We start from the raw sequence: 27,511 nt of genomic DNA, 5'->3' as shown, positions 1-27,511 counted from the left end.
TATTTGTTTTTAACCAATGTATGGATATAGTACAGCTGTTCAGTTAACTCACATTTCTGGATCATGGTGAAAAATGTGGAATATCATGATAAATTCTCCAATTGGTAAAGTAAGCACATGGCTTAGGGAATCAGCAAATCAAGGACACATCTGCTATAAAAAAGGTTCCAGTTACAATAAACATTTCCAGAATTTTATCTGAAAATCTAGAAAAAAGCTGTTAAAATTTAAGCACTCATTTAAATTTTGCTTTTATATTTAGTGCTTTTAAAAAATTTTTCAGTATGGCAGGAGGCTTGGAAAGAAGGCATCTAAAGCTGTTAGCTGTTAAGGTACTATGTGAACACAGTTCTGGAGAACTGTTTGAAGTTTGTGGACTTATAGAAAATACATAAAAGTTAGAAAACACTTAAAAATATATAATATTCAATAATCTTTTCCAAAATACAATGCTCTGCCACCTTACCTGTTCAGAAAAGTGTTTTCTCTCCTGGTTTCTCTAAATAATAATGCCTCAGTTGACAGACAGTAATTGTTTAGCTCATAAATATGCCACTTTTGATAAGTTTATATAAGTAATAAGTAACTGATTAGAAAGTGGTCCTTCATTTTATTTCACATGAAACGGTCCTAGCTTACGTAGCTTTTGATAAGATATGAAAAGTTTAGCTTCAGTGTAAGACCTTTCACCAAATGTTTAGAAAATAAAAATGCATCATCATACAAGGTTTTGGGAAGAACATTTTATTGCTAAGCATATCCTTGAACGAAAATGCAAATATAAAATAAAAGAGAAAAAGAAAAAAAAAAGCAGTAACATCACAACATCATAAAATAAATTCCTTAAGAGTCTGCTCATAAAACAACAGGAATATGATAGCTCACATACAGAATGCACATGTTCCCATAAAATTGTCCAAATAGAACTTACACTAAAAGGAATGTAACAAATGTATTTTTACTCAAATTTTAAAAAATGGAAAGAAAGAAAGCAGAAAATCAGTTCACAAGACCTTAAGACTCCAAGAACAGCAATCTTTTAAAGACATCGAGATATAATCAACTTCATATAGGTTGGGCCATTTAGGTTATCTAAAATCGTGCTTTGATATCTCTTCATAATCCTGTCTTTTTAATGACAAAAAAAAAAAAAAAAGAATCCAAAACTCTTAACACATTGAAATATCAGATAATGAGGAACACCTCTTTCCATAGATTTTAGTAAAGGCTACCATTGTTTAGATTGCACTTTTTGCCCCATGTCTTTAAGATATTTTTTCAAAGTCAAATATTCATGCAGCTTACAAAGACCAGCAAGAGTAGACTTCTAAATCTAAACAGCTGATTGATTTTCATGTATACAAAAGAAATTGTATCTATCCGACCCTCCAGAGGACACACTTCATTTTGTGTGAATATTTGCCTTGCTTTGTCTCTTGCTTTTTGGATAGCTATGGCCACACAACCAATTTGTTTTTCTGTACATTGTTTCCTCTTCATAAAAATTAAAATAAGGAAAAGAAATACAACTGGAATATAAACCAAACAAACTGAAACGAATAGAAAGGAAAGAACAGTTCTGAAAGCAGTATGTACATGGGTGGCTAAGGAATTATACCAGCAAAAATGTAGTAAAATATGTAAACAAAATCTGAGAAGATTTTTAAATTCTCTTTGACACAGTTAACTGTGACAAAACTAAAACTCATACTTTCTTCACATTTTAAGGTTTGCTTTTTTGTTGTTTTGTTATTTTCTTTTAAAACAACATTCTCAATCCAGTTCAAGACTTTAACAGTTTCCCTGTTTCAGTCATCCCCTCAAACATACCATGATAAATATATCTGTATATATATTTATTTATATATATATTATACTATTAAATTCCTTTTGTGTGTGTGTCACAGCAGCTTTACTCATTTATTATTCATTTGTTTAGTTTTAGAAAAGATGGGTGAAGGGAGACATGAGCAAATGGATGGATCGAGTTATCTGTGTCAGGCTACAAAATTAAACCACTATGAAAAACATTATCATGTTGGGGGTGGGGGAAGAACTATGTATCTTGCACTCTTGTCATATCATGTTTGGCTTGTGTGACCTTTTGTGGTTCCATCACAATTTGAACTCCCCAGTGTCTGTTTTGATTCATTAACAGACTTTTAGTATTGTCTTTTCATCTATATTTGCATGCATTTCAAGCAGTCACATATCCAGCCCACCCCCGGTTCCCTTCCCTAGGTAGGAAAGGCTCTGTTTTAGTTTGTGGGGCTCTCTCCTTTACCACAATTTGGCTGGGCTAATGGACAGGAGCAATATTGTTAAGTAAAGCCAATAGCTCTGATAAAACCAGCCCTAACCCCATCTGTTCAGGGTTTGGGTGGCAAATTCTGGAACTAGATCTTGAGGGACCAGCTTTTCAAATCAATATTATCATCCATCACTTAATTTTGCTATGTGTTCAGCAAAGCATCATATAGGAAACAAACAACAGATTCTAAAAACACCACAACCTGATATGTAGAGTGAACACCATGGTAGATTTTGAGTTCATATGGCAATAGTCTTTCTGAGTTTTTTTTTCCTCTTCTTCATAACTTATGTCCAGTCATTCTCAAAAAATAAACAAAAACCCAAAAGCCATTTTTCCCCTCAGATCTTGAAAAGTTACACGCATTGGCCAGAACCAGATAAGGGTGTTTTTTTTTGTTTGTTTGTTTTTAACATTTTTCTTTTCTTTTTTTGTTGTGTTTTTGTTTTTTACATAATTAAACAACAACAAAAAAAAACATTGTTACAGTCAAGCTTCACAAACATTGTTACAGACTCACTTGGAGTTATGGAACAAGTAAGCCATCAAGTCTTCTACCTTGGGCGAAAGGTCCTCAAGAGAAGGAAGCTCCCAAGTCTGCAAAAGTGGGGGAGCCATCTGCTTGCTCCAGAGCGCAAAGTATGTGCTTTATGGTACAGCAGGGCAGAAAGAACCTTCTGTCTCCGGGCGATGACTGAATCAAAGCAGCCATGGCTGAACCGTAAAGGTAGGTACAGCTTTGTGTGCGTCCTTTTAAAAACGGTTTTCCCCACCATAGTCATGGTATACCCCACCTTATAGTTAGCACAGTTCTGACATCTGTTCAATCCCATTTTGCAAGTATTTATATACTGATGTATAAATAATTCTGTTTTAAATTCAGATATTGTTAGCGGTGTCATTTTTACACATAATACTCTTTGTCCTTGTTTTTCTGTTTCTTGTGGCCGCTCTTCGAGCTCTGCTGCTTCTCCTTGAGAAGCGTGCCGTTGCTCTGGGCCGAGTTGCTGATGTAGTTCCGCGTCTCGTCCACTTGATAGGACCCCTCGTCCCTGTTCCTGTACTTGTACATGGCGTACAGGAGGATCAAGATGCAGAGGGCGGCAGCAGCCACAATGCCGACGACCATCCCTGTTGTACTGCTCGACTCCCGGATCACCTCTGAGGCCCCCGGAACCCGTCTGACTCCTGGCTCCGTGGGGTTTGCTGTGGGCACATTACGGAACATGGGGGAAGTAATTAGTGGGCTCTTCAGTTTGGTGCTGTCTAGCTCATAGGCAGTGGGCAACGGAAGCAAGACTATATCAGGCTGGGGTTTGAGATCACGGTTATTCATTTTGCCAGCTGGCAATTTGGGCACCATCCCAGACGAGGAGGAAGCTGTGAAGCGGATGAGCTCAGGGGACAAAGATGTGGTAGTAGTCCTACTAGTTTCGGAGACTTTGTTAGGTCTAAAGTCCTTGGATTCCCACTTGGGCGCATGTGCTTTGTAGCCACCTTCGAAGATTGAAGTGGAAAGACTCTTATCTGTTACCAAGGAGAAGGTGGTGTAAAAATCTTCATCATCAGTAGGGGGCAGGTTAGAGTCAAAGGTTTCCCCTGAGCCATACCCAGATATCACCAAGCCATCATCATCACAACCATCGCTGCCTTGGTCCGACAAGCAAGGTAACCCCGCCTCAGAGGTCATGGACAGGGAATCTTTGGTGGTCTCAATAATGGTGAGGAGGGGGCGGAAGGTAGGGGGGAGTGTAATGGAAGGTGCACGAGTAGCAATAGGAAGGGTAGCTAAAGGGTCTTCTACAAGAAGAGGGATAACTAATTCACCTCCTGGGATTGAAAAGAAAAAGAAACACAGAATTAGCATATTTTCAGATAAACACAATTCAGTCACTCTCAATGAACGCAGTTCATAGGTTACGCCTCAGAAATTACAAAAAAAAATAACCTGGATCCACATATGGATCCTATATGGCGGAAGCCTAACCTTTCTAGGCTGATGTAGAGCCCGTTCATTACATGCCTCTTGCCACCAAAACCTGAAATCCACACATAGCGGGGCATAGATTTTGAAGATGCTCTCAAGTAATTATTTAGATAGAATTCAAATAGGCTGTTTCCAGGATCTGCTTCTGGGTTGATGACATTCAATTATATTGCTGCAAATACTGGCCGTAAAAACTGTGTGTGTGTGTGTGTGTGTGTGTGTGTGTGTGTGTGTGTGTGTGTCTGTGTACATACACACGTGCAGGTGATTAATTTGTGAACCACAGAATTTCTTTATTGCCTTCTTGGGTTTCTAGTTTTTTGCTCCCATGAGGATGAGAATGAAATATTCTCCATGTCACTGAGAGCAAGATCGAGGAACATAAAAGATGGTGTCTTTAATATTTTAAGTTACTGTCTTTTATTTCACATTTATCAAGAGCAGTCTTCATTTACTATATGCTAAGTGAGGGGAAGTTATATGAGGTTGAAATTGTTCATCTAATAAACCCGTTTTGACTATGCTCTTCCAGAAATTCCCCTATTAAATGACAACTTCCCTTGCATTGGTCTAATATGTTAATGCATTGCTTTTATGCTATATGCAATATATCCTGAGCTGGATGCTAGATTTTAAAAATACCCAGCCCAGACAGCTATGACTTACTGGAAACTCACTTTTAGATTCAGAAATGTAGAGATAGCAAAGTGAGTTTTGAAAAATAGTGATTCTTAACTAGAGTGGCAAAAAAATATTGGTTTACCCACAGATCCCAGTTATTGCACTTATGAACATGTAGGCTAGGTCAGGAAAGAAAGTTCAGAATAGTTCACTAAATCGTGGTGCCTTGCAGATCATGGGTATCACAAATGTTCTATGTGGGATGTTACCTAACCGTAGGGCCACACTTATTATTCATGTATATAAGCAAGATCATCAGAGTTTCTTCTGTGTCTCTTTATAGTGTTATTTTTCAAACAGAGGAAGAATCTTGAGAAGTCACGGTTTATGTCTCTTCATTGAATTTTGTCCAAAATATTTATTCCAACTATTGTTTTTAAAAACCCTCTAGCAAGGATGGCATCATGTTCCCCTGTTAGCTGAGATGCTGTCCAAGGCCTCTTCCTGAGTTGGGTAAGTAAGCTCTCAACCACGTACAATGTTCTCGTGTGTTCCGCCTTTAGTAGTAACTTTGCCCTGATGGGATGGTTGTTGCTTGAGCATCTGTTATCAGCTATGACTTGGTTGAGGTGACAAGCCCAGACATGTGGCTCAATATTACAAAGTTCTAGGGACACACCAGGTGGATAAGCCTTTGAGCTTACAGTCTTCCCAGGTTCTTCCTACAAAGACTGACTCACACATTAGAACTCTCTGCTTAGCTTTCCACACTTTATATCTTTAAACATTTCCTGTGCCCCAGTTAGTACTACTGCATCGAAACTGTCTATATTTTAGGTGTGCTAAGAGAAGGCCTCTTGAGAAGAAAGCATATTTTCATAGTACCTGAGAAGAACTGCTTGCGCCCACATCAGAAGCCTTTATTCCCTCCCTATTTGGCCAATAACATTGTGCTACACAGAGAGAAATTGAGCTGGGGAGGGTAGCAATAATGTATGTAATGAGTATCATTTGGAACGGAAGGGATAATGGAGCACTGTACAATCTTCTCTGGCCTACCAAATAATGTTACCATATGTGGGGAAATAAAACAAGAACCTTCCTGAGAATCTCAAGATGATAATTTGGTCCGTGCTCTAAACCCAAGCTTCTTTTTTAGTGCTCAAAGTTTGAAGCTATTAAGCAAAATGATCTTTGAAGATTGTCAAAGCTTCAGATTGGCTTTACTGGACCAGTATGCCTTTTTTCTTACATTGTGAACATATATAATTCATATGTCTTGTAACTTATTTAATGCATTATTTATACACTTTTGCTAGTTTTTATAAATGGGATCTGGAGCATGTTTCCCTAAAGGTAAGCCAGTCACAAAACTAACCCTGAGCTAACTTTTCTCCTCATTCTTCTAGTATAGGGTCTTGAGTGTAGTATCTAAGGTGCTACATGGAAAAAGGTGATGTTCGAATAAGAGAACAATGAGGAGAGAGAAGCGAAGGCTCCTGAAATCTGTTTAAAGGTTCCCTAGAGATTATTTGGAGGTGATTTTACTTTTCTTCAGAGAAAAAGGCAAGAGTTCTCCCCCATCTCACCTAGAACACAGATTTAGCATGTGTGTGCCTTTTTTGGCACAAATGCCAACTCATTTGTTCCTTAGAGCAATGATGAAAATCTACCCCACGTGCAGGGTTGAGCAGAAAGGAAACTTGGTTAAAGGATAAGGAATAACTGATTTATTGGGAGGCAAAGACCTGGTACAAATTATTTAAATATAAAGGCAAATTGTTTAGGATGCTAGTGTCCCTTTAAGTGAGATTAAGATCGCTGTCTTTATGATTACAGAGTGCATTCATTTGCAATTTTAGTGTACCATCTGTGACATCCAAGTGGAGTCTTAAATTTGCCTATTTTTTCCCCCTCTCTATTTCAACCTTAGCTAAAGCTTCTGCAGTGTCTTTGTCGTTAAGAACCTATAGTATCTACAAACTGCTCACTCTGTGGTAGAATCAACCCCACTTTTCTGTGCTTATTCCCTTCTCAGTCAGCACTCTAATCTGAACACCTCTTTTGGATTACCAGAAAAATAAAATAAAATAAATAAAAACCACCCTTTTCATAATGAGATGGAAAGAGGGTCCTTGAAGCTCACTAATTTATAAAGAGCTTCTAAAAGGTCGCTGAGCCCCTAATGAACCCCAAATTGAAATGGTAAGAGCTGAGTTCAAAACTAAATAATGGGTATGTTATTGATGAGTTTAAATGACAGAAGCTCTCAAAACTACCAATCTTCAGTTCTCTTTGCTCTTATTAATTATGCTATCAGTGACATAAATAATAAATGATGCCCTCTGTCAGGGAAATTGGATCCCAAATTCCAGTGGTATTTAGCCAGTGAAATGGTAGAAGCTTTCAGAATCTCCCCTTTCTTGGAATCTCAAGGAACTGGAAGAATGTCTTTAAAAGAAAGTCAACTGGGATGTGGGGGTCATTATTACAAATGAGAATTACAGTGACAAAAGGTGGAAGATTTTAGGTAACTGTTAACATGGAAGGTGCCTGGACAGTGTGTAAGTAGGAGTATATATATAATCAATATCAAATTCCATGTTTAAGAGTTAAGATAGTTACAGTATCCTGGGAGTCCATGGGCACACATCTTTTGAGATGAGGAGAGGAGAGATGTATTTCTCCCATTATTAAATCCTTAATGGAAATGACTTGAAGATTGTGGAAGTCTATTTATGACTTTGCTTCTTTTAATCCAAAGTGACTATCCTCAGAAATGTCAGAGCAGCTGATATTTTTTTTCATTGCCCAAAGTTTGTGGGGTCAGTGATCTACCAGATGTCTATGCTTCCAAAAGTATTCACAGAAGTCATAAAGTCATAAGAGGTTATAGGCAGAGTGATACAAAACCTATAATCCATCAACACTCTTAATTTCCTATTCCATCGCCAGAATTTTTCTTTGGTTTGGAATAAGATCTGTATTCCTTAAAGTTATCATTTTAAATTGGGAACATATACCCTTTTCTGACAGGGTTGTGCTTTTCTTTAAACTAGAGAGATCACTAGGGATATAAAAGGTCTATTTTAGCCCTGAAGGCTGCCCTGCTTTTTTGCTTTATGAGTGTATTTATAGATATATAATTCATGTCTCTAGGGCTGATATCCAGCAAAAGGGGCTCTCTGCCACCGAAAAAGACAGTGTATTAAAAATTTAGTAGAACTCTTCTGAACTGTGAGAATGTTGTATGGGACGGTGAATGGGTCATCTGAAAAATAAGAGCAGCATGAAGTTTCAATGTAGCTCCATCCTTCGTCTCTCTGTAGATATTTGGGTCTAAGAAGTTACAAAAACACCAAAACAAGGACCCTGAAGAGTGAGACTCTGGGAGAGGACACCATGCTCCAATTCTCTGAATTTCTTTTATGTATATTTAAGTTCTTTATCTCATATTTTATTTGCACTTTTCTAATTCTCTGCTTGAAAGTTCACATATAATGGGGAGAAATGATCCCTTTTCCCATGAAATTGGTCATTGGATGATACTCATTGAGTTATTTGGTGCCACAGAAGTGAGTACCTGCAGCACATCAATATTCCAAAGCTTGTAACTATGAAATTGTCCTCCATCTACCTTTAGGAAAAATAGCCACAGACAAACATGGCAAGTACCTAGGGAGAAGATACCACATAAATGCAAGTGTCTTAAAGGGGCTTAACTAACATTTTAATGAGATGAGAATCTCTAGGTAGGGCATTTTTTTCTAGTTTGTTAGAAGTGGGTTTGATACAGATTCCATTTTTCAACATATGCTCAGGTAAGATGAACCATAGCTCCTTGACATATTATCTATTGTAAAATAAGGAATGTCAAGTGGAGTTTTTCATTTGTTTATTGAATAAGAGCTTTGCCTCTGAAGTCACTCAGACTCAAGTTAACATCACAGCTCTGTGGCTTACTAGCCATATGAGTTTGGTTAAATTTCTTAAACTCTCTGTAAAATGAGAATAATAACACAGCCTACCTCAAACCACCAAGGGAAATAATAATAATGCATGTTAATGTTATTATAATGCATGTTGAGTATCTAGCACAGAGCCTATTGCTACCCTGAAATGCTAATTACTAATATCATTTCTACTAATATTTTACATCTACCAACACTGAAAACATTGTTTACTTTCTTCTATTTTTTATGCAGTAGCCTCATGCTAAGGTAGATGTATGATAATATAGGATGCAGATTACTAAGGCTATTTTAAATGCAGAGATTGAGGAATGATTTATTATAGTTCAAAGAACTTGTATTTTAAAAAAAGATTAGCCTTTTATTACAATGACCTGTGGATAGCTTATTCAACAAAAATAAAAGCTTTCAATTCAATCAGATAAAGTAAAGCCCCATTTAGGAAGTTCTTAGTTTTAAACAGGAAATTATCATCCAAAATGTTAAACAATCTAAAGTTATACAAAACTAGGTAGAGAAATCCCAATCATTAAAGCTGCTGGGTTGGAAACATACCTATTATACACTATTCAGTGTGATATTTCTGTAAAAGTTTCAGATAACACAAATATCTAAAATTAAAATGAAACAGGTAATCTCTGTATTTAAAAATTGTATAGCACTTCTTACTGACCATGTTTCATGAAGTGTATAAGTCAACGTTGATCCCAAGGGACAGTCTCACCCTAGAGTCACACAAAATGGCAATGCCCACCTGAAAAGTTCCCTGAGTAAAACTTCAGGTGTGAAAATCAACATGTTTCTTTTTGACAGAATCTTAAGATCCTTTTAAGGCTTACCTGATTAAATCCTTGCGAGAAATGGAAACTATTAACAGAAACGTGGAGAGGGAAGGGGGAGTAGAGAGAGAGAGCTGTGTGCCTTCCATGTATGTGTGTTTTCACCAGTACTTAGTTCTATACATAGGAAGGCATCATTATCATAGGACAACACTCTAAACATCCAAACATCTGGGATTCTAGATGTGTTTATTATCAGTAAAATTGATTTTGTAGCCCGTGGCGATGGTATAATTCTGGATAACCAAATTCAACCGGAATTACTTGAGAGTACCTTATTTCCCCATTTGAGGAAAACAGAAAGGAAAAAAAATAAAGGACAGATTTTTTTGATTTCCTTCTAAGGAGTTAAATTAGATTGTAATTACCACTGATAACACTTGGAGTTAACTCAGTTTCTTCCAAGGTGCAGGCCTCCTGTAGGCTGTAACTGATTCAGTATCCCACTGTAGAGCCTACCATTACTTTCCATGCTTTAAAGTTCTCTCCAGGCAAAGAGGCCAGGCTTTCTTTGGATGTCAAAAACAATTTACTCACCCCACCCCCCGCTACCAAGAGTAGAATTCACATTGATTATTAGAAGCAATTCAGCACAAAACATAACACTGAAAATTAAGCAAATAGACATAAACAAAATAAAATATTTAATACTGTCTTCAAAATCATAGAGTAGAAAATAAAATCAATATCGGGGCTAAAGTAAGCTAGAGGGAAGGAGAGGGAATAGCTTCAACAAGGCATTCACAATATAAGGACAGAAAGAAAAGTAAAAGCAAATTAAAAAAATAGGCTGTTTTTGGAAAACAAAGAAAGAAATTTCTGTACAGACAAAATAATTTAAATTAAAAAAAAGCATACCATATTAATTTATAGTCAACTTACATCAACAAATTGCCCGCATGTTTTTTGGCATGAAAGAAAAATTTACAAAAGAAAGTTGTGTAAGAATGCTCTTGGACAACCAGAATTGCCACATTCTTGTAACTTGCTTTTTTTTTGTTGTTGTCATTTCTTAAAAAAAACTTTTGAGTAAAATGACTAATTTTTCAAATATAATAATTTACAACAGAGGATGATACAGGGAGGCAACAACACATACATCCACACCACATAACATAAAAAGAAAAAAAATCTGCACTTTAACAAATTTTTACTTTGAGGGGCTTGGGAGGGCATCGATTTTGAATTTGAAATAATTCCGATTGCAATGATTTGAAAAATTTAAAGAAAAAACCTGTTTACCTTTATAATTTGCCTTAAAAAAAAAAATCTATGACTCTAGAGGGTTTTGGATGAATTTCTGCATTGTTATAGGTTCTCAGATATATATTTAATTTTTTATTTTTTTGTCTTTTTGACAAGTTTTAGACTTTCTTTAATTTAAGGGGATGGATGACAGCACAAAATTTGAACAATGCTAAAGAAAGGAGGGGAATGGGAGGGAAAGATGCAGAAAGGGTAGGGTTGTATCTATGAGTGTACTACACAAGAGATGAAGATGATGGGAGTAAATGTGTAAGTGAGTCGCCATGTCCATGTAAGGGCGGCACGGAGTGATCTAGCTGCATTAGAGCTTCTGGCTGTAAGGAAGGGATGGGCAATATACAAAAACAAATGAGCCTACACATGCCCATCTACAGAAATAAAGAACAGAACTCTAACACTGACAATCTCACACACCCTAAGCTGCAACTTCTTCAACATGCAATTACTTCAAAAAATTATTACAGTTTCATTAATGGTTTTCAAATGATAAAACAGTTAAACTTTTTTCTTGCTAAAAATAGCCAAAATACATAAAATAATAATACTAATAATAGTGATTGAAAGCAAAAAGGAGACTAGATTTATGCATTCAAGTTGAACAACTTCATCAACAGCCACACAGCCCCATCTAGAGTTAGGGGAAGGGCTTAGAGATCGGCAGAGGCAATGGACAGGTACAGTTGTAGTATAGGGAGCCTGCTGGTGGGGTTGATAATTACTTCCCTACATAGAAATGGCGCCGTCTGAATAACGTCATCCATTTCCCCCTTGCCACCCGTGGTGCATGTGATTCCCAATGAGACGGACTAATTTGAAAGATGTGGATGTGGAGATTCTGCAGCTGAAGTTGTTCCACATTTAAAGAGGGAGTGGGGATAAATTGCAGAAAACAATTCATAACTTTTTTCTCATAATTTTGGATAAAACCAAATCTAAAGATCTAGCAATTAAAAAGAAACACACCAATATTTTATATATATATATAGATAGATATATATAATACAAAAAGCACTTAATTCCCAAACAAGAAGGGAGTAAAGGACCAAAAAAAAAAGTTTTTGTAAAAAGGTATTTCACACACTTTCAGAGATGAACAACCAGATGCACACGCTGAGGAGGCACAGACAGAGCAGTCAGGGGACACGTTTTTTGCTTTTCTTTTTCTGGCTTGTTGATTCCCCTTTTGGTGATAGCCAAAATTAAAAACAAATTTTGCATTTTTTTAAAAAGAAATTTTGCATTTTCTTAAATTTTTTTTTTAAATTTGGTTTTGCTTCTTTAAAAAAATAAAAAGGGCGTGCAGTCTGGATGTACGTCATAAGTAGACATTTTAAAAGAGGAGTGGCTAAGACTGACAAATGGGTAATCATCTATTGTCCTTTAATTGTAAGAATGTTAATCCAGTTCATACATGCTTAAAGTAAGTTGCATTTAGGGAAAATAGAAAAACAGAACAGCAAGCTAGGGTTGGGAAGAGGTCAGCAAGACAAACCGATTTGGAAGTAGGAGAAAGGGATCGGATTTAGTTTCACACCCTTCCAGTAGGAGCAAAGGACATCCAAGGCTTCTCGCCAATTTCAAGAAGGAAAGCGTGGACATATATATGTGTTTTCATGTTGGGGGTTGAAGTAGAGCCCGAGTGGCAGGATTTTAAAAATAGACATAGGTTCTGTTCTAGGAAATGTATCCCATATTCACTCATAGCCTAAGAAGACATATTTGATAAAGGATAGAGATTATAACTAACATTGTCCCAAATGAGTGTTCTTGGGCATTGCCAAATTGAAAGGGCACCAAGGGTGACAATAGGGGCTTAATAAAATGAAACTGATAAATGAAATAGCATATATAGATAGATAGATAGATAGATATCTATTCATCTACTATCTATCGATAACTATCATCTGTCTATATCTATCTATCATCTATCATCTATCTATCATCTATCTACCTATTTATCTATCATCTATCTATATCATCTATCAATCATCTATCATCTATCAACTATCATCTATCTATATCTATCATCTATCTACCTACCTATTAATCATCTATCATCTATCTATCTATCTATCTATCTATCTATCTATCTATCATCTATACACATACTATATTTTTAGTAATTGAGGCAAAACCCCAAAGAGCATAATGGCATCACGTCCATGTCTGTAACCTACGATTAGGAGATGAGCCTGGTTTATTGGAGTCCAATGGGGAAAACCATACCAGTCTTCTAGAGACCACTTGGGAAACAAAATATTCCATTCAGCCTACCTTGAGAAAAGGAGAAGAGAGAGAGGGTGAGTGAGTGTATGTGTGAGTATCGAGGGAAAGATACTGTGGAAGGGATGTGGGAAAGGAGTTTTTTTACAAATGGCCTCGGCCTCTACTGGAAGAGATCACAAGAGTTATAGTCAATATTACATCCCTGTGAGAACATTAATGTTCAACCAAGGACTGGGAAACCTGGGTAGGCAAACCACAAAGGCAAGACCCTTGAGAGCACCTGGTTCTGACAGCCAATTCCAATCACTCCCAAGAATGTTTTTTGGGGGGATGACTTTGGCAAATAGAATATATTGTGAGGATGAGTCAGACTTTTGCCCCCTATGGGACGCCCCTTTTATTATTTTATATTAAAATAATGCTAGTAATGTGTCCCCATGGGTCAGTCCGTACCAAGATTTTTAGTCTCTGGTTTAATAATGGTAATCATTATTCTAGGAACTTCACAAAGGACAGCTGGGAGGTTTTAGGAGGTGAAAAAAAAATCCCTATAGTATAGGAAAAGAAAAACCCTTGTTGTTATTTAGGTGATTTTGGGGGGGGGGTGATTAATTATATTTTTAACATTTAATTTTATTGTATGAGAAGACCTTACAATGCCCTATGGCCCCATAAGGCATCAAATGACTTCTGTTGCACAAAGATAGTTATGACAATGTTCATATGGGCTGTTTTTGTATCATAGGCAATTTCTTAAAATAGGAAACATAACTGGTCTAAGTATACTTCCAGTGTATACATACTCCTGGATAATAAGGTGTTTTGAGGAAGATATAGCAGCACTTTGGGTCTCCTGAGGTTTCTACTGAGTAATTTACCTACTTCAAAGTAGCCTGTTTTAAAATTCGTACAAGTAGGACACCACTTACATTTTGGAAAATACTGGCTTTAATAATTGAACATACCAAAATTTATGGTTGTTACTTCACAAATAAAATATGTATTTTTTAAACCCATGGAAGCAAGAGTTTCAAATGAAGCCAACGCAACCTAAATGCAGTGCATACACATTTTTATAATATGTCAGCCATCAGTTAACATGCATAAAGTTTGTTTGGTTTCTATATTTCTATAATATTGCTAGCAACTCATAATCATGTCACAGTTTCATCTTTCATTAGCTGTCTACACAAGGTTTTTGTTATCAGTAACTGCATGGTTCTGTATCTCCATCTCTACTGGGTATAAAGAATGCTTTAGCATTATTATTTTTTTTTTTTTTGCCATTGAAAACAAATAATACAATCACTTGACTTGACATGGTATATTTTGATGTGACCATTTTTATTCTGCCATATCCAAATAATCCTGTTTAAATGGAAAATCAAACTTTTAAAAACTACAAATGCAATAGGATGAACTCTCGCTGGTCAACATTCATCTTAGAGAATGCATTTTTTTTTTTTTTTCAGAGAAATAAGTTTCTAAACTGCTTGGAATTGTGCTTAAGAAGCCCAAAGACATACTCAAGTAACTCAAGTTGCAAACCCACCTCTCTGAGAGAGTGGGTCCTGCTTGCTAAAGGGCATTGTCTTCAACGTATCCAGGCGAGGTAGAAGAAGGCCCAAATGAATTACTTTGCATGAGATTAAGTATTTTAAATTTCTGAGGGAAAATCCTGGAGAGCAGAAGAGGGAAACTTCTTGGGAATCTGACTACAATATGAGGGAAGACTTAAAAAATTAAGCAGGAAGATCAAAGAAAGGAGTTTGGATAACAAATACCTAATGAAAATATTCAAGATTTTTCATCAGATACATGTGGTAAACTTCCTCATCTGTCCCTCCTATGAAATACATTTCATCAATTGTTATTTTATGTGTCCATGGGATGAGGGGAGGAATTCTGGGAGAATCAGTGGCTCAAGTCTCAAAAATGGAGACTCTAAACTTGGATATGGAATCCTAGGAACGTGAGGATTATTCACAAACTATTAGGCACTTCTAATACTATTAAAGTCCAAGACATGAGATAATATAAAATATTTATTTTATCAACATAAAAAGCCACCTGTGTGCCAGTCAGAAATGAAGGCTCTGTTGGAAATACTTTGTTCCTCTAGCTTTAATAGCCAAAGACTTTTTCAACTGTCCTCCTCCTGTCCTGGCCTCTCATATCTCCATCTCTTGGCTGGCCCCAGGCTTGCACCTAGACTCCCTTAATTTTCTGGTTGATCCCATCCAGCTCCTTGGCTGTAAAACCTACCATTCTCATGAATTCCAGTTTCAAATGCCTATTCAACATTTTTGCTTCACTATCTAAGAGGCATCTCAAATTCAAAAGGGCCCAAAACAGAATTTTGGATTTGACTCTCCTCCTAAATTTGTACCTCTTCTCAGATTTCCCATATCTTGTGTTTGACCCAGGTATACAAGACCCTAATCAGTCATCATACTTGAGCCTCTACCCTGACTCACATCCACATATCTAGTGTAACAGGAAGTTCTCCTGACTCCTCTTTGGCAACCAATTTCTAACATATCTCTTTTTGTCCATTGCCATTACCCACGTCCTAGAGTAAGCTACCATAATTCCTTGCTTGGACTCTGCAGTAGCCTCCCAATTCTTCTCCCCACCTCCAGTTTTGGCTTCCTAAAATCCATTCTCCATAATGAAGCCAAAGTGATTTTTAAAAACTGTACAATATAGATCAAACCAAGTCACTTTCCTGCTTAAAATCTTCTCAGATAGAATTGTCGAAACCAAAATTCTGTACTCTGATCCACTGTAGAAGTCCCCTGTGATCTGCCTACCACTCCGGTCTCATTTCCTACAGCTCCCCATGACCCTGAATGTCTCAGACTCTGGCAATATCCTCCAGCTTCTCTTCTAGGAACACTCCTTTTCTTGCTCTTTGTCTGGCTAGTTCCTTCTGGTAGTTCAGGTCTCTCCTTCAATTTTACTCCTCAAAGAGGCGATACACAACTGCCTAGTAGCAGCCTGTGCATAGGATTTACTAGTTGACTCTTGCCCACTTATTTATGGAATATAAGCTCCATGAGAACAGAGATTTGCCTTATTCTCCACTGTACTCAGAACAGTGCTGGACTCATAGCGAGGGATCGGGGAGGCCACTCCACTGTTCTCTTGCAGTGTCACATAGCTGCTAGCATACTGTTTTTTCTACACAAGGCGCTGAGCAAATGTTTTGTAAACTACTGAAGCACTACATTCTATTTTCTTTTACTCTTCTCTAAATCAGATGGGATTTCCCTGAGTTCTAGTTAGCAGTTCCAGTGCAAATTGGACCTTCTCATCCACAGCTGGCTTAAAAAGCTTTCTGAAAAATACATCACTATCTAATTCATTCTCCCTTTCATAAACTGGTAGTGAGATATTTATTAAAAACTCAAGCTTTCCTTTGACTTGTGAAAGTTAAAGAGAAAATAAACACAATATTCAGATCTACGGCTGCCAGAATTTGATGCTTGTCTTCAGGCAATAGGAAGGAATGGGCCAAACAAATTAAAAGTGGGAGGAATGGCGATCGGGGTAGAGAAATTTACTTGGTTATCTTTGCCTGCTGTGGCCCTGCAGCCACTGACAGCAGAACCTGGCAGCAGTGGGACTTTTCCCCTCAATTGGTACCATGGCAGTTTATGATTGTGTTTATATAGTAATGAATTATTCAATAATGTTTATTTTGCTGCTATTTTCCACAAAAGCTCCTCTACTCTGCCATTATGACCAGAATTCTGACCGTTTTCTTTGTGCTGGTGTTTCTTTGGGTGGTAGCAGCTGGGCTCCATCCTGTTGCCTCTTCTCTGCAGGGCCCTTAAGTTCTCTAAGTCATCCACAGGAAATAGCTGAACTTGACAATACATTCCAATAAAAGTCACCATGTCTCGAAAACACCTCTTTCCTCCTGAAATCTATCTTCATTGCAAAGAATGTGTAGTGTTCATAAAATACCACCAAGGACTTTTTGTAATTAATGGAAATTAGTACTGCACAAACAAGATGAAAAGCTTGCCCAAGACTTATGCAGTTGACATTAAGATGATGTACCATGACTATATGGCTTTGACTGTGTCTGACCTGAGAGTCAAGCAGCTGGTTTACCAGGGAGGAGAAGAATGTAGAGATGGCTAAGGGGGCAAGATACATCTCATGAGATTATTTTTAATTTTTATAAACAGAACTACTTAGATAAGAGAAGGCACTATGAGAAATTTCCTAGTCATTCCCTAAACTCAATGCATATGAGCTTCCAGATTAGTAAAGATAGATGCTAAGGACAAATGCATATAAATTAGATGGGTAACATAATGCTTTCCTCAGAAATATGGGTAAAGAGTAAGAAAATATAAATTATAACTATATAGTTAAAGCATGAATTAACCAGAAGCCTACTCCTAGAAGGAGTTGTTCTTAAGAGTTATTGAGAATGTACTCTCTGTCAGACATTGTGTTAAGTGCTTTAGATATTTTATTTCACTTAATCATTATAAGCATATCTTACATATCAGTAAACTTTGGTTGACAGAGTTAATTTGCCTGAAGTTACAAAACTAGAAAGCTAAATAGCTTTGACTGTACCTAATCCTATATGTTTTACATTAAACCACAATACCACCCTTAAACAGAATGTTTTTCAGCATGAAGTTGTCGGTGAGTATGGGAAATTACACGGAAGCTAATCTTTAGGCACAAAAACAACTTCCATAGGACATCCTAGGATCTGTACAACTTTGAAATTATTATTGTGCAATGAAATATTCAAAGGGTCTCTGAGGGAATTTTTTGCACAATTTCAGGTCACCTAAGCCAAACCTACTAACTTAGTCTCTGCTGGGAGTAGTAGGAATAGGAGAGCAGTCAGTCAGTGTCTGGCAATCTGCATTTTTAATAAGTTCCCCAAAGAGCTCTTATGCAAAATCAGGTTGAATTTATAGTCAAAAGACCTCAGCTAAATCCTATCTGTGATCTACCCTCTGTGACCTTGAATAAGCCATAATCTCTCTTATCTGTAAAATGGAGATAAAATGAAGATAAACTTCACTAGATATTAAATTAATGGAAGGAGATATTTGATATACAAGCATTTTATAATTATAATATTTACATATGGAGTTTCAGAAATTTTCTAAGAGCAATAATTATCTTACTGGCACATCAAATGCTACCTAACAGTTTCTAATACATGAATTTTAAGACCACATAATAAATGCTTTTAGATATTCTAATTCTAAAAGTAACATGGTAGAAGCATCAGTTATCTAATAAGTTCCTACCAAAGCAGTCTAAATGATTTGACTCCTTTGTTATTTTCTTGAATTGTTAAATTGTAAGTGCTCTCTGAATAGCTCTATCCCATATCATTTTCTTTTATACCATGTACTACTCCATCATCGGCTCTATATAACAAATTTTAAAAAGCACCATAAACCAATTGTTGGAGATCATTACATTTTTTTTTCCATACCTTATTATTTCATTCTACACTTTAGGCCCAAACTGGTAGGCTCCATTAATTGATCTAAAGCATTAAGAAAAATGGCTTCTCCTGTACTCATTGAACAGGCATAAATGCTACTAGCGCGGTGTCAGGCAGCCCAGAAGACACAAAAATTAGCTTTCGACTGTGTCCTTTCAGAACCACAGAGCTTACCATGTTTGTTAGAGCAACATGGTGTTAGGACAAGGATGAGGCAATGGCCTGGCTGCGGATCAGTGTTATAAAGTGAGGAAGAGTTATAGGCAGCTTCGAAGACACAAGGCTGGTCACTTTTAACATCTTCTTGGTCAGACTACATCATCTTTTTTTTAGTGTGGTCTCCAATACTATTTCTCAATGGTAATAGTAAACAGATATTAATATATTTTGTTTTTGCTATTTTAGATGGATGTTACTTGAGTTTTAAGTTTTCGCGCTACATATGATGATCATATGAGGTGTCTGTTAAAAAAAAAGATTTGAGAAACATTGAAGGTTTTATTTCTAGCAATTGTGCCCCATTTAATTTAAAAAGTCAGCATGAGAGAAGCCTGGAACCCATTTACAATCTCTATCTTTATGAAGAAGTTTAATGTGCTCACATGTAGTGACTCCATTAGGATGTTTGCTCATTAATTTTATTCCTGTTTCATAGTATTAATCTGTAGTTAATGTTTTCCCCAAATGCTATTAGCCAAAGGGTCATATTTGTTTTTTCAAATAGATGGATAGTAATGAAAACTGAAACAAAACTCAATAAGGGCTAAATATTGTCTTTGCAAAATCACACGGCCTACGGCTAGGCTTATTTTGTTTGTGCTATTGGGTGCCTCTTCTTACAAAAAAATAAGGCTGATTTTTAAATTATATATCATTGAGTGATTCAGTACAGATTATATTAGCCTTAATGTAAACAACTCAAGGAAAATTCTTATTATCTTGTTCTACTCAGCAAAGGTTTTCTGTAGGGCAGGTTATCACCACTCGTCTCCTACTTTGAAGGACAAATGGGCGAGACCATAGAGCAGATCCAGGGTTGAAATTTATATAAGTTAAGGACTAGGGCTGGAGCGATGTGACAAAAACTTAGAGAAACCATTTCGTCCTTATCATACCAATTTTGTTTTCGTTTTTGTTTTGGCTCATCTCAAATTTTCCTTGCAGATGAGGGTATGTGTCTTACTTCTTTGAAAATATTATTTAGTAAGAAACAAGACAACATCTTGTTTTGGTACATGCATCTGTCTGCTTGAAAGTGAGGGTGCTTCACCATCCAACTCCAGGAGATGGCTCCTATTATAGTCCACATAGATAGCACCCCCTGGAGTTGAGCAATGCAAGGTCTGTACACTCTCATGCAACAACCCTGCTCAAGCTACCTCTCTGCTTATGAACAGCATTTGTAGCTCCTCTGAATAAGCATGTTCATTCTGGGTTTTATTCGTTTTGGTTGTGCGGCGAGATCTGGAATGACAGTAGCACGGAGTGGACTACTATTCTTGGTCATTGCTACTTAAGGTTGTAAGCAGTGTTAACCAGATGGGTAAAGATGGTGAAAGCCCAGCTATTATGACCATAGTGCATAAGTGCCCGGGAAATAATTATTGAAAAATAAAATGACGTTTCCCAATGCATCCTGTGGACCTGGCTGATGGGCACAAATCAAGACGGAAAGATACTGCACACAGAGCTTAAATACTGGAAAATGTCTGTGCATTTTAGCTTTTAAACAACCTTCAAATTTGAAGAGGTTTGATTAACCCCCAGTCCCTAGGACCTATTTCCTTGGTTTAGAAAGAAAGAATCTAAAAGCAAAAGCTTAATAATGTGGAAGTCTTGAGAGAATAACTCTCTGACACTTTTACAGAAAGTGAGAATAAGGGACTATTAGTGATGAAAAGAATAACTTTGTAAAGCAATGGCATTCACCATTTGTGGCCCAAAGGATAAAGCAATGAAGGAGAAAGCGATGAGAATATCTACTCAGCGTGTTTCTAGAGAAACCAAGGAGGTATGTAAAAGTGAACGTTGCTGTGTCTTTTCCCACAGGTTTTACATCCTACTAACAAGCAAAGCTTCCAGAAGGTAAGCTCTCCCGCCTCCCTAGAGAACGTGTAACATGATGAAGCAGGGCGTGGAGACAATCTTACTGGTTATGTAAGCTCAAGTAAGTGACTTTAATTTTCTTAGCCTCATTTTATTGCCTATAACATAGAAGGGTTAGATAAGATGATCTTTTGAAAAGAACCAATGACTTAAGAAAGATGCTTAAAACTATTTCAAAGCCAGTATTACTACTTCTCAAATATTTCAAATGGATTGTAGTTACTGGTTACCTAGTACTGCGTCATTACATAATAACATATTTTTTATGTTGCCTTTCCTCTCAAGAATTAAAAGTTAATTACATAACCACCTCCCAACGCGCTCCCTCCTTAGTGGGTCCTAGGAAGGGATAATGACTTCTGTGTTTCCTGCAATGAGAGGACAAAATCTTGGGATAGGATACTAAGAATATTATCTTGAGTATCAGGGCTAGTGAGCAGAGAAAGAGGGAAATCTAGTAATTCAAGGTTGGAGGTTTGAAAGCTGATTTCCCACTGTGCAGATTAGCCACTGACAGGGTCCCATATGGAAATCAGGTAACAACAAAATGAAAGACCAAGGGAGACAACATAAGAGCCAATGGGTCAGAGCTTTTTTAGGTGCTACATAAGCGACAAAATTTCAATCTAGCAACTCTGGCTTTTTGAAGAAAGTGTTGGGCACGACTGACTTTTATCATGCTGGAAAGCTCTACACTTCTAACTTTTTACTGTGCTAATGTTCAGATATATGAGGTTCTTTGGAGCCCTTAACCCAAGATGTTCTGAGACTGCACGGCAATAATTACCCTTCTGTATTCTACAGCTACCAGCAGCTCTTTCTCTGTTGGATAGCTCATATTATAATGGTGACCAAATAAAAGAAAGCTACATAGATTTTGAAAAGCATAGTTAGGAAGCACCATGGGTAGCTTTGTGTCATGTGGGCTAGTTTCATCTGTTGTCCAGAACTAGAGCCAGGCTTGACAGTGAAAGTATAATGCGTCTCAGCTAAAAAAGGGCTTAGGTTTTAATAACCTTAAAGTGTATCAGATGTCCACTAGCAAGCGTTTCGATGAGAACCACTCAGGCTTGACCCTCTGGCCTTAAGCATGGAACTGGCCGCTTCAAGAAAGCCAACTGGAAAGGCAGAGTGGGCACTATTAAAACAGCAGCCATGGATCACACTCAGCACCTTCTTTGCCATTTGCCAATGGGTTCCTTCTGGTGCACAGAACCACTGCAGTCCAAACTCCTTGAACTATTGGTAGCATTCAGTTGAATTCTGTTTAGAAGAGTAATTTTGTATTTGTTCTTTTCTCTATATAACATTAGAAACAAATCTTGTTGGCAAGCATTCTCCTCTAATGATGCAGATGTGGGAACTTGCAAATCCACTGTGGAGGTTGTGTTCTGATTGAAAACTATGTAGTTTTTAATAACTAACCAAAGATAAGCTAGGCTATTCCATTCATACCAGGATTTAAATTGCATCCTGCAAACAATGGCCAGGTCTGACAGGGTGATGTCAGATTTCTTGTGTAACCCTTATGATTATCAACCACAAAAACCATGTGCAGGGGTGTGGTTCAGTGTTGAAATCCTAACTATCTAGGCTCACACACAATCCCAAACCACTTTACTTACGAAGAAAAACATGAACCCCAGGGCAATGGCCTCATTCTAATCTGAATAATTATATTGGTGGCCACAACTTTCTTCCACTTCAATCTCTCAATTTTGTCATCTGGGATGTAGCTATTCAGTTCATCCTGCACACCACATTCTCACCCTCTTGAAGCACACGCTCTGCCTCAAAGGGGCACTTTGTGAGCAAGGGTAGGCATAAACCCTAGAACAGAAGTCTGAAGAGAGTACAAGGAGAAAACAAAATCGAAATCTTCAGACACCAAATTTTTTCAGAGTTAAGAAAAAACTATTCTGAGAGTGATATCAATATTTATTCTTCTATATCTTTAAAAGGAAAAGCGTTATGATGGTGATGAAAATAGTTTAAAATGAAACAGTTATGCAACCTCACAAAGCCCAGTGACTGGTAATTACAAAAGGCAGGTTCTGAACAGGGGCCTGGTGTCCTTCTTCTCACCATGGGCATGGAAAAAAAAGAACATTCTTGCTTTTGAAAGGGACCTCATAAGGTGGTCTCCATGTTTGGGGAAAGTTACCAAAGTTGCCCTCTGAAGAAATTAGGGTTTGAAAAGAGAAATGTGCAAAGGAAGATAAAGGGTGTCTGAATCTGGCTACTGCAAATCCTGGTAAGGGATGTTTGGGAATGAATGTAAACGCTTCTGGTTTTGATTTTGACTCTGTCATTTCCAATTATTTATTATTAATTTAGAATACCACTTTTGGCAAAATATTTAACTAGCCCCTATTGTGTCATGTTGAGTGTTACAGACTTTACTGGAATACAAACAAGTATAGATACACATATGGCTATATTTTGAGTGATAAACAATGTTTTCAACGATAACAACAACGTTTTCAACATTGTTTATCGCTCAAAATATAGCCATATGACATCTCATGTAAAACATTGTTGTGTCTTTAACTGTGAAGCTGAGCAAGTGATGTATAGTTAAAGTGGTTGGTTCAAGAAATGGAAAGGTTGAGAGAAGTGGGCCCTCCAGGAGACTTGGATGAGGCATTTTGTCGCACGTACTCTGTGCTCACTTAGCAGCTATAAGAGCAGTACTTGGAAATTCCTTATCAGCTGAGAGAAAGGTGGCAGAGATAGAAATAAGAAAATGAAGAGAATGGGCTCCGGGTGGAATGTAAGCATCTGCAATGGAGTTAGCTTTTCTAGTGGTACTTTAAATCTCAGTAGATAGTAAAAAATGTTGGTTTTCTCTCTCTCTCTCTCTGTGTGTGTGTGTGTGTGTGTGTGTGTGTGTGTGTGTGATGTTTCTCAAGGGCTAAGAGAATTTGTTAATATTATTGGTGGGTGTGAGACATTCTGCTTATTTAATTACCAGCTCTCTAGATTTCCAGTCTGTCTATACAGTCATTGTTTTCCAGTGGGATTTTCATAACAAACAACCTGAGAGTTTGTGTGGATTATACTGTACATGCTCTTTCAAGTGTATTTTTTGGGGAGGGCAGCCAGAGCTGTTATCCTCTGCCCCTTCACATACACAATGTTACTTGGCAGATATATGTCAGAACGGTTGGTCCAGGTTGCAAAGAGTATTGCGCACCTCAGTTATTTTCATTCCAAAAGGTTCAATCAAATAATATTGTGCTGCATTTGCATAATTATTAAATTTAGCTATATGGCAGAGTTTCCAGTCTGAATCTTTAAATAACAAAAAAGTATGTATGCCAATTAAGAATTTTAAAATTATCAATCAGTTGGTACCTCTAGAGATGATCTGCTAATATATTGGTAGAATAAATATGGTATCATTTATGGAGGATGAATATGGTATCATTAATGGAGGAGAAGATGAATCTCTGTTCTAAGGGGTGATCTCTCAACTTTTTTGTATAACAAACCCTACTGAAAAACTGATAAAGAATGCATGCTCTTTTCATATAAAAAAGCTCTTGTAAATAATATTTTGGGAAGAAACTCAGGAGATCCTGTCCCTGGATTCCAAGCTAAAATTTTAAGAGGACTACATTACAAAAACAAGGCAAGAAATAATATCTGTAAACATAACTTGCAAATTTTAGAGTTACATTTACATGCGAGGCAACTGTACAATAAAAGCAACAAAGGGATTAATTCTCATTACTACTATAACTAATGATGGCATTTGGTTCACTGGAAGGTAATGCATTCTTTTACCATGTCTATCTGAGTTAATATAAAAGGCCATTATTAAGAGTCTAGTCTAAAAATTTGCCTTCAATGTAAAATCTATTTTATTCTAATATAATGTGGCTAGATATCGTTAAGTTTGATATCCATCAGCACTGGTTAAATGAACCCAACCTCAGGTGCAAATCTAATAGAGCTGAATGTTAATTAATGTGATGCAAACAACTTATCATTTCAGCCTTGCTTCTATTAGGGAAGATGTGCTATAGCTGCACACTAATAGAAAAGCCTGTTAGTTGCACAGATTCCAATTTCCTTTATCTACATTAGTCACTGAATGGTAGGTTTCTTTTCCTAAGATTAATATTTTTTCATTGTTTCTCTTTATGTTTAGAGAATTAGTGTAAGACCATAAAATTCTGGAGCAAGATTCAGTGGATGTATTTAATATATTTTAATCTGATAGTTTCATTTATAACTTTTAATCTAGGAGGAAAAAAATCCATTTTCCTCCTAAGATTCAATTTTGGTGTCCGAATGTGCAGTGCCAGATAGTATTAATATCAGACATGGAAGGCTACTTTATGTTTTCATATATATTTGAGCCCCACAATAATCCTTGGATGGATGGAGTAGATATTATTTATGGTGTAAAGAAAGGTTTCTCAACCTCATTGTTATTGACATTTTGCTTTCAATAATTCTCTGCCGCGGGAGCTGTCCTGGGCACTGCAGGATGTTTAGCAGCATCCCTGGCCTCTACTTACTAGATGCCAATAGCACCTCCCAAGTTGTGACAATCAAAAATATGCCTGGGATTGCCAAATGTCCCCTTGGGGACAAAACCACCCTCAGTTTAGAACCATTGGTTTAAAAGTACAGAAACTACATTGCAGAGAATTTAAGGCATTGGCTCAAGGTCATGAAGACACTGAGTAACCGAGCCTGGGCTACAGCGCATGTCTCTGATATCTGGTTCTCCCTTCCTGTCATGGCCCACAATGCAACTTACGATGTACGCCATATTATGATTCCTTTAGTATTTCTGTTGAACCATGAATATCATTAATATAGATAATAGTGTGATATCATTAGTATATGTAGGAGGCAAAAGGTAACATATATGAAAGTGCTTATTTAATTATAAAGTATTAGAAAATTTTCACATAAGTATGTGTATTTGAGAGAAAGAGGAAGAGCATCTACTCTGGGGGAAATCACAAAAAAAATTCATGAAAAACCCAGAGCAAGGAAAGCTGGAAAATAGAAGGTTCTGCCACTGATTTCATGTCCCCAACTGCAGAGCTAATCTTCAATAGCAGTTTAGTATTTAATGCAATCTGGCTACTGTTGGCATCTTTCCAAACCACTCTTTTAGCTGTTGCAATGGAATTTTGCCAGCAGCCAAATTATCAGTTTATAGTCTCTAGTGAATAGCAAGCACAAACAATGAAAATTCATCCCCAGCGCTTCTAAGACTAGTGGAACTGCTATGACCACGCCTAACTGAAATAGCTTCATCCTCCAGACATATTGAAAGAAGTCAGAAAACCCTCATGTTTCATAAGATAAAAATAAACCCAGACACAATGCCTAGGCCCACAGACACCTGGTGTCACAGGAATCTGTGGATACCTCCTCAGTTCTCATGGTTGCATGAGCTTCAGAAGAAGGGGCACAGGACAATCCACACACCGAATCTAACTGGAAGGAGATCGTTCCCACCCACATGTGTGAAACACCACAGCCTGACACAGTTCTGCATTAATGTCCTATATGTGATGAGATCTCATGGGAAAACACTCGCTAGCTCTTGACTCATGAAAGATGAGATTATGCAAAAGAGAGAGAAGTTGTAGAGATGGGTCTGCAGTTCTATCACACTTCAGAGAACGTATTAAGTTTCTCGTCTCTTTGAACTAAATGACATAGCTGGTGAAAAAGCAAGCATTTTTCTTAAAATGCTCTCAGCAGCCCCAATTTCCTATTTCATCTCATTTTTCTTTTCCTCACACTTCTCTGGTGGTCTCTTTCTAATAGGACTGTCAACCCTTAAAGACCTCTGGAACTTCCTAGAAGCTTATCTGTCAATTTAATATTTGTGTCATCTAAAAAAAGAGTGAGCTTATTCAACCTTCTTCCAATTTCATCAATCAGTGTGAAAGAAATGAGAGAGAAGACTAAAAATAGGCGGCTTACAGCTACTAACAATGTCTTGCATCAAATAACATGGAAAGTTCACGAAATTGCTTAAATAGTTAACCGAGCAAGTCTCCTTTTACGGAGTAAATGAGGTAGGAGGTAAGCAATAGAACAAGGTGGTTTAGTCCACTAAAACCAAATGGAGAGATTATTTTGCCTGTGTCTACATTTAGCCAAACTCCGGTAAATATAGGGTTTTTATATAAAGTAGACAAGAAGACTGGTTCTCCTCCATTGACATATAAGTGGATCTGTGCCACTGAATAGTAGATCAAGACTTCCTTTTCCTCGTTCTGGCCAGTGGCATCAGGCAGGGGTTTAGGAGGACTCTAGGGCCTATGGGCTACCTCTAACTCCCTCCCAGGCTTTGCGCAAAAGGCACCATCCTCCTTCTGAGCACCAGTAGCCTCCTTTTCTAGTTGAATATTTGGAGAAGAAAAATAGTCACATACTAAGCTATTCTCCCTTACTCTCTTCTATCATATAAGAGCCATACATTTTGGGGTTTACTAAGTATAATTCCAGAAATAAAGGTGCCTCCATTCTAAAATTAAAAGAGAAAAGGATTTCATTCATTTTGTTCATTACGTAGAGCCGAAGAGAATGACTCCCAAGCCCACTACTTGAGCCTGAATCCAAACTCCATGGCCAGACAAAGAATTTTATAAAAGTACAAAACATCCTTCATCCCGCGCCCCCCCACCCCACCCCACCCCGCCGCCA

The 27,511-nt window shown here is 37.3% G+C and overlaps 1 protein-coding gene across 6 annotated transcripts in view; it reads right to left on the bottom strand.

Annotated features, from left to right (window-relative positions):
- Positions 1–419: 419 nt before the first annotated feature.
- Positions 420–27,511, bottom strand: part of NRXN3 (neurexin 3) — a 1,437,186-nt gene continuing 1,410,094 nt past the window's right edge. For 2 of the 6 annotated variants that reach the window (XM_006925494.1, XM_006925495.1), the window contains one exon: positions 729–3,517. In XM_006925494.1, the coding sequence (XP_006925556.1) occupies positions 3,216–3,517 (302 nt within the window). In that variant the 3' untranslated portion in view covers positions 729–3,215. Of the gene's footprint in view, positions 4,142–10,611; positions 11,310–27,511 lie in introns of all 6 variants that reach the window. The other 4 variants (XR_003044103.1, XM_025042053.1, XM_006925492.1 and 1 more) reach the window with 4 other exon arrangements.

The sequence above is a fragment of the Pteropus alecto genome, unplaced genomic scaffold (genome assembly GCF_000325575.1).
Source record: "Pteropus alecto unplaced genomic scaffold, ASM32557v1 scaffold8, whole genome shotgun sequence".
Lineage (NCBI taxonomy): Eukaryota > Metazoa > Chordata > Mammalia > Chiroptera > Pteropodidae > Pteropus > Pteropus alecto.
The sequence above is the reverse complement of the archived record's forward strand: the minus strand, read 5'-3'. Positions and strand labels throughout refer to the sequence as shown.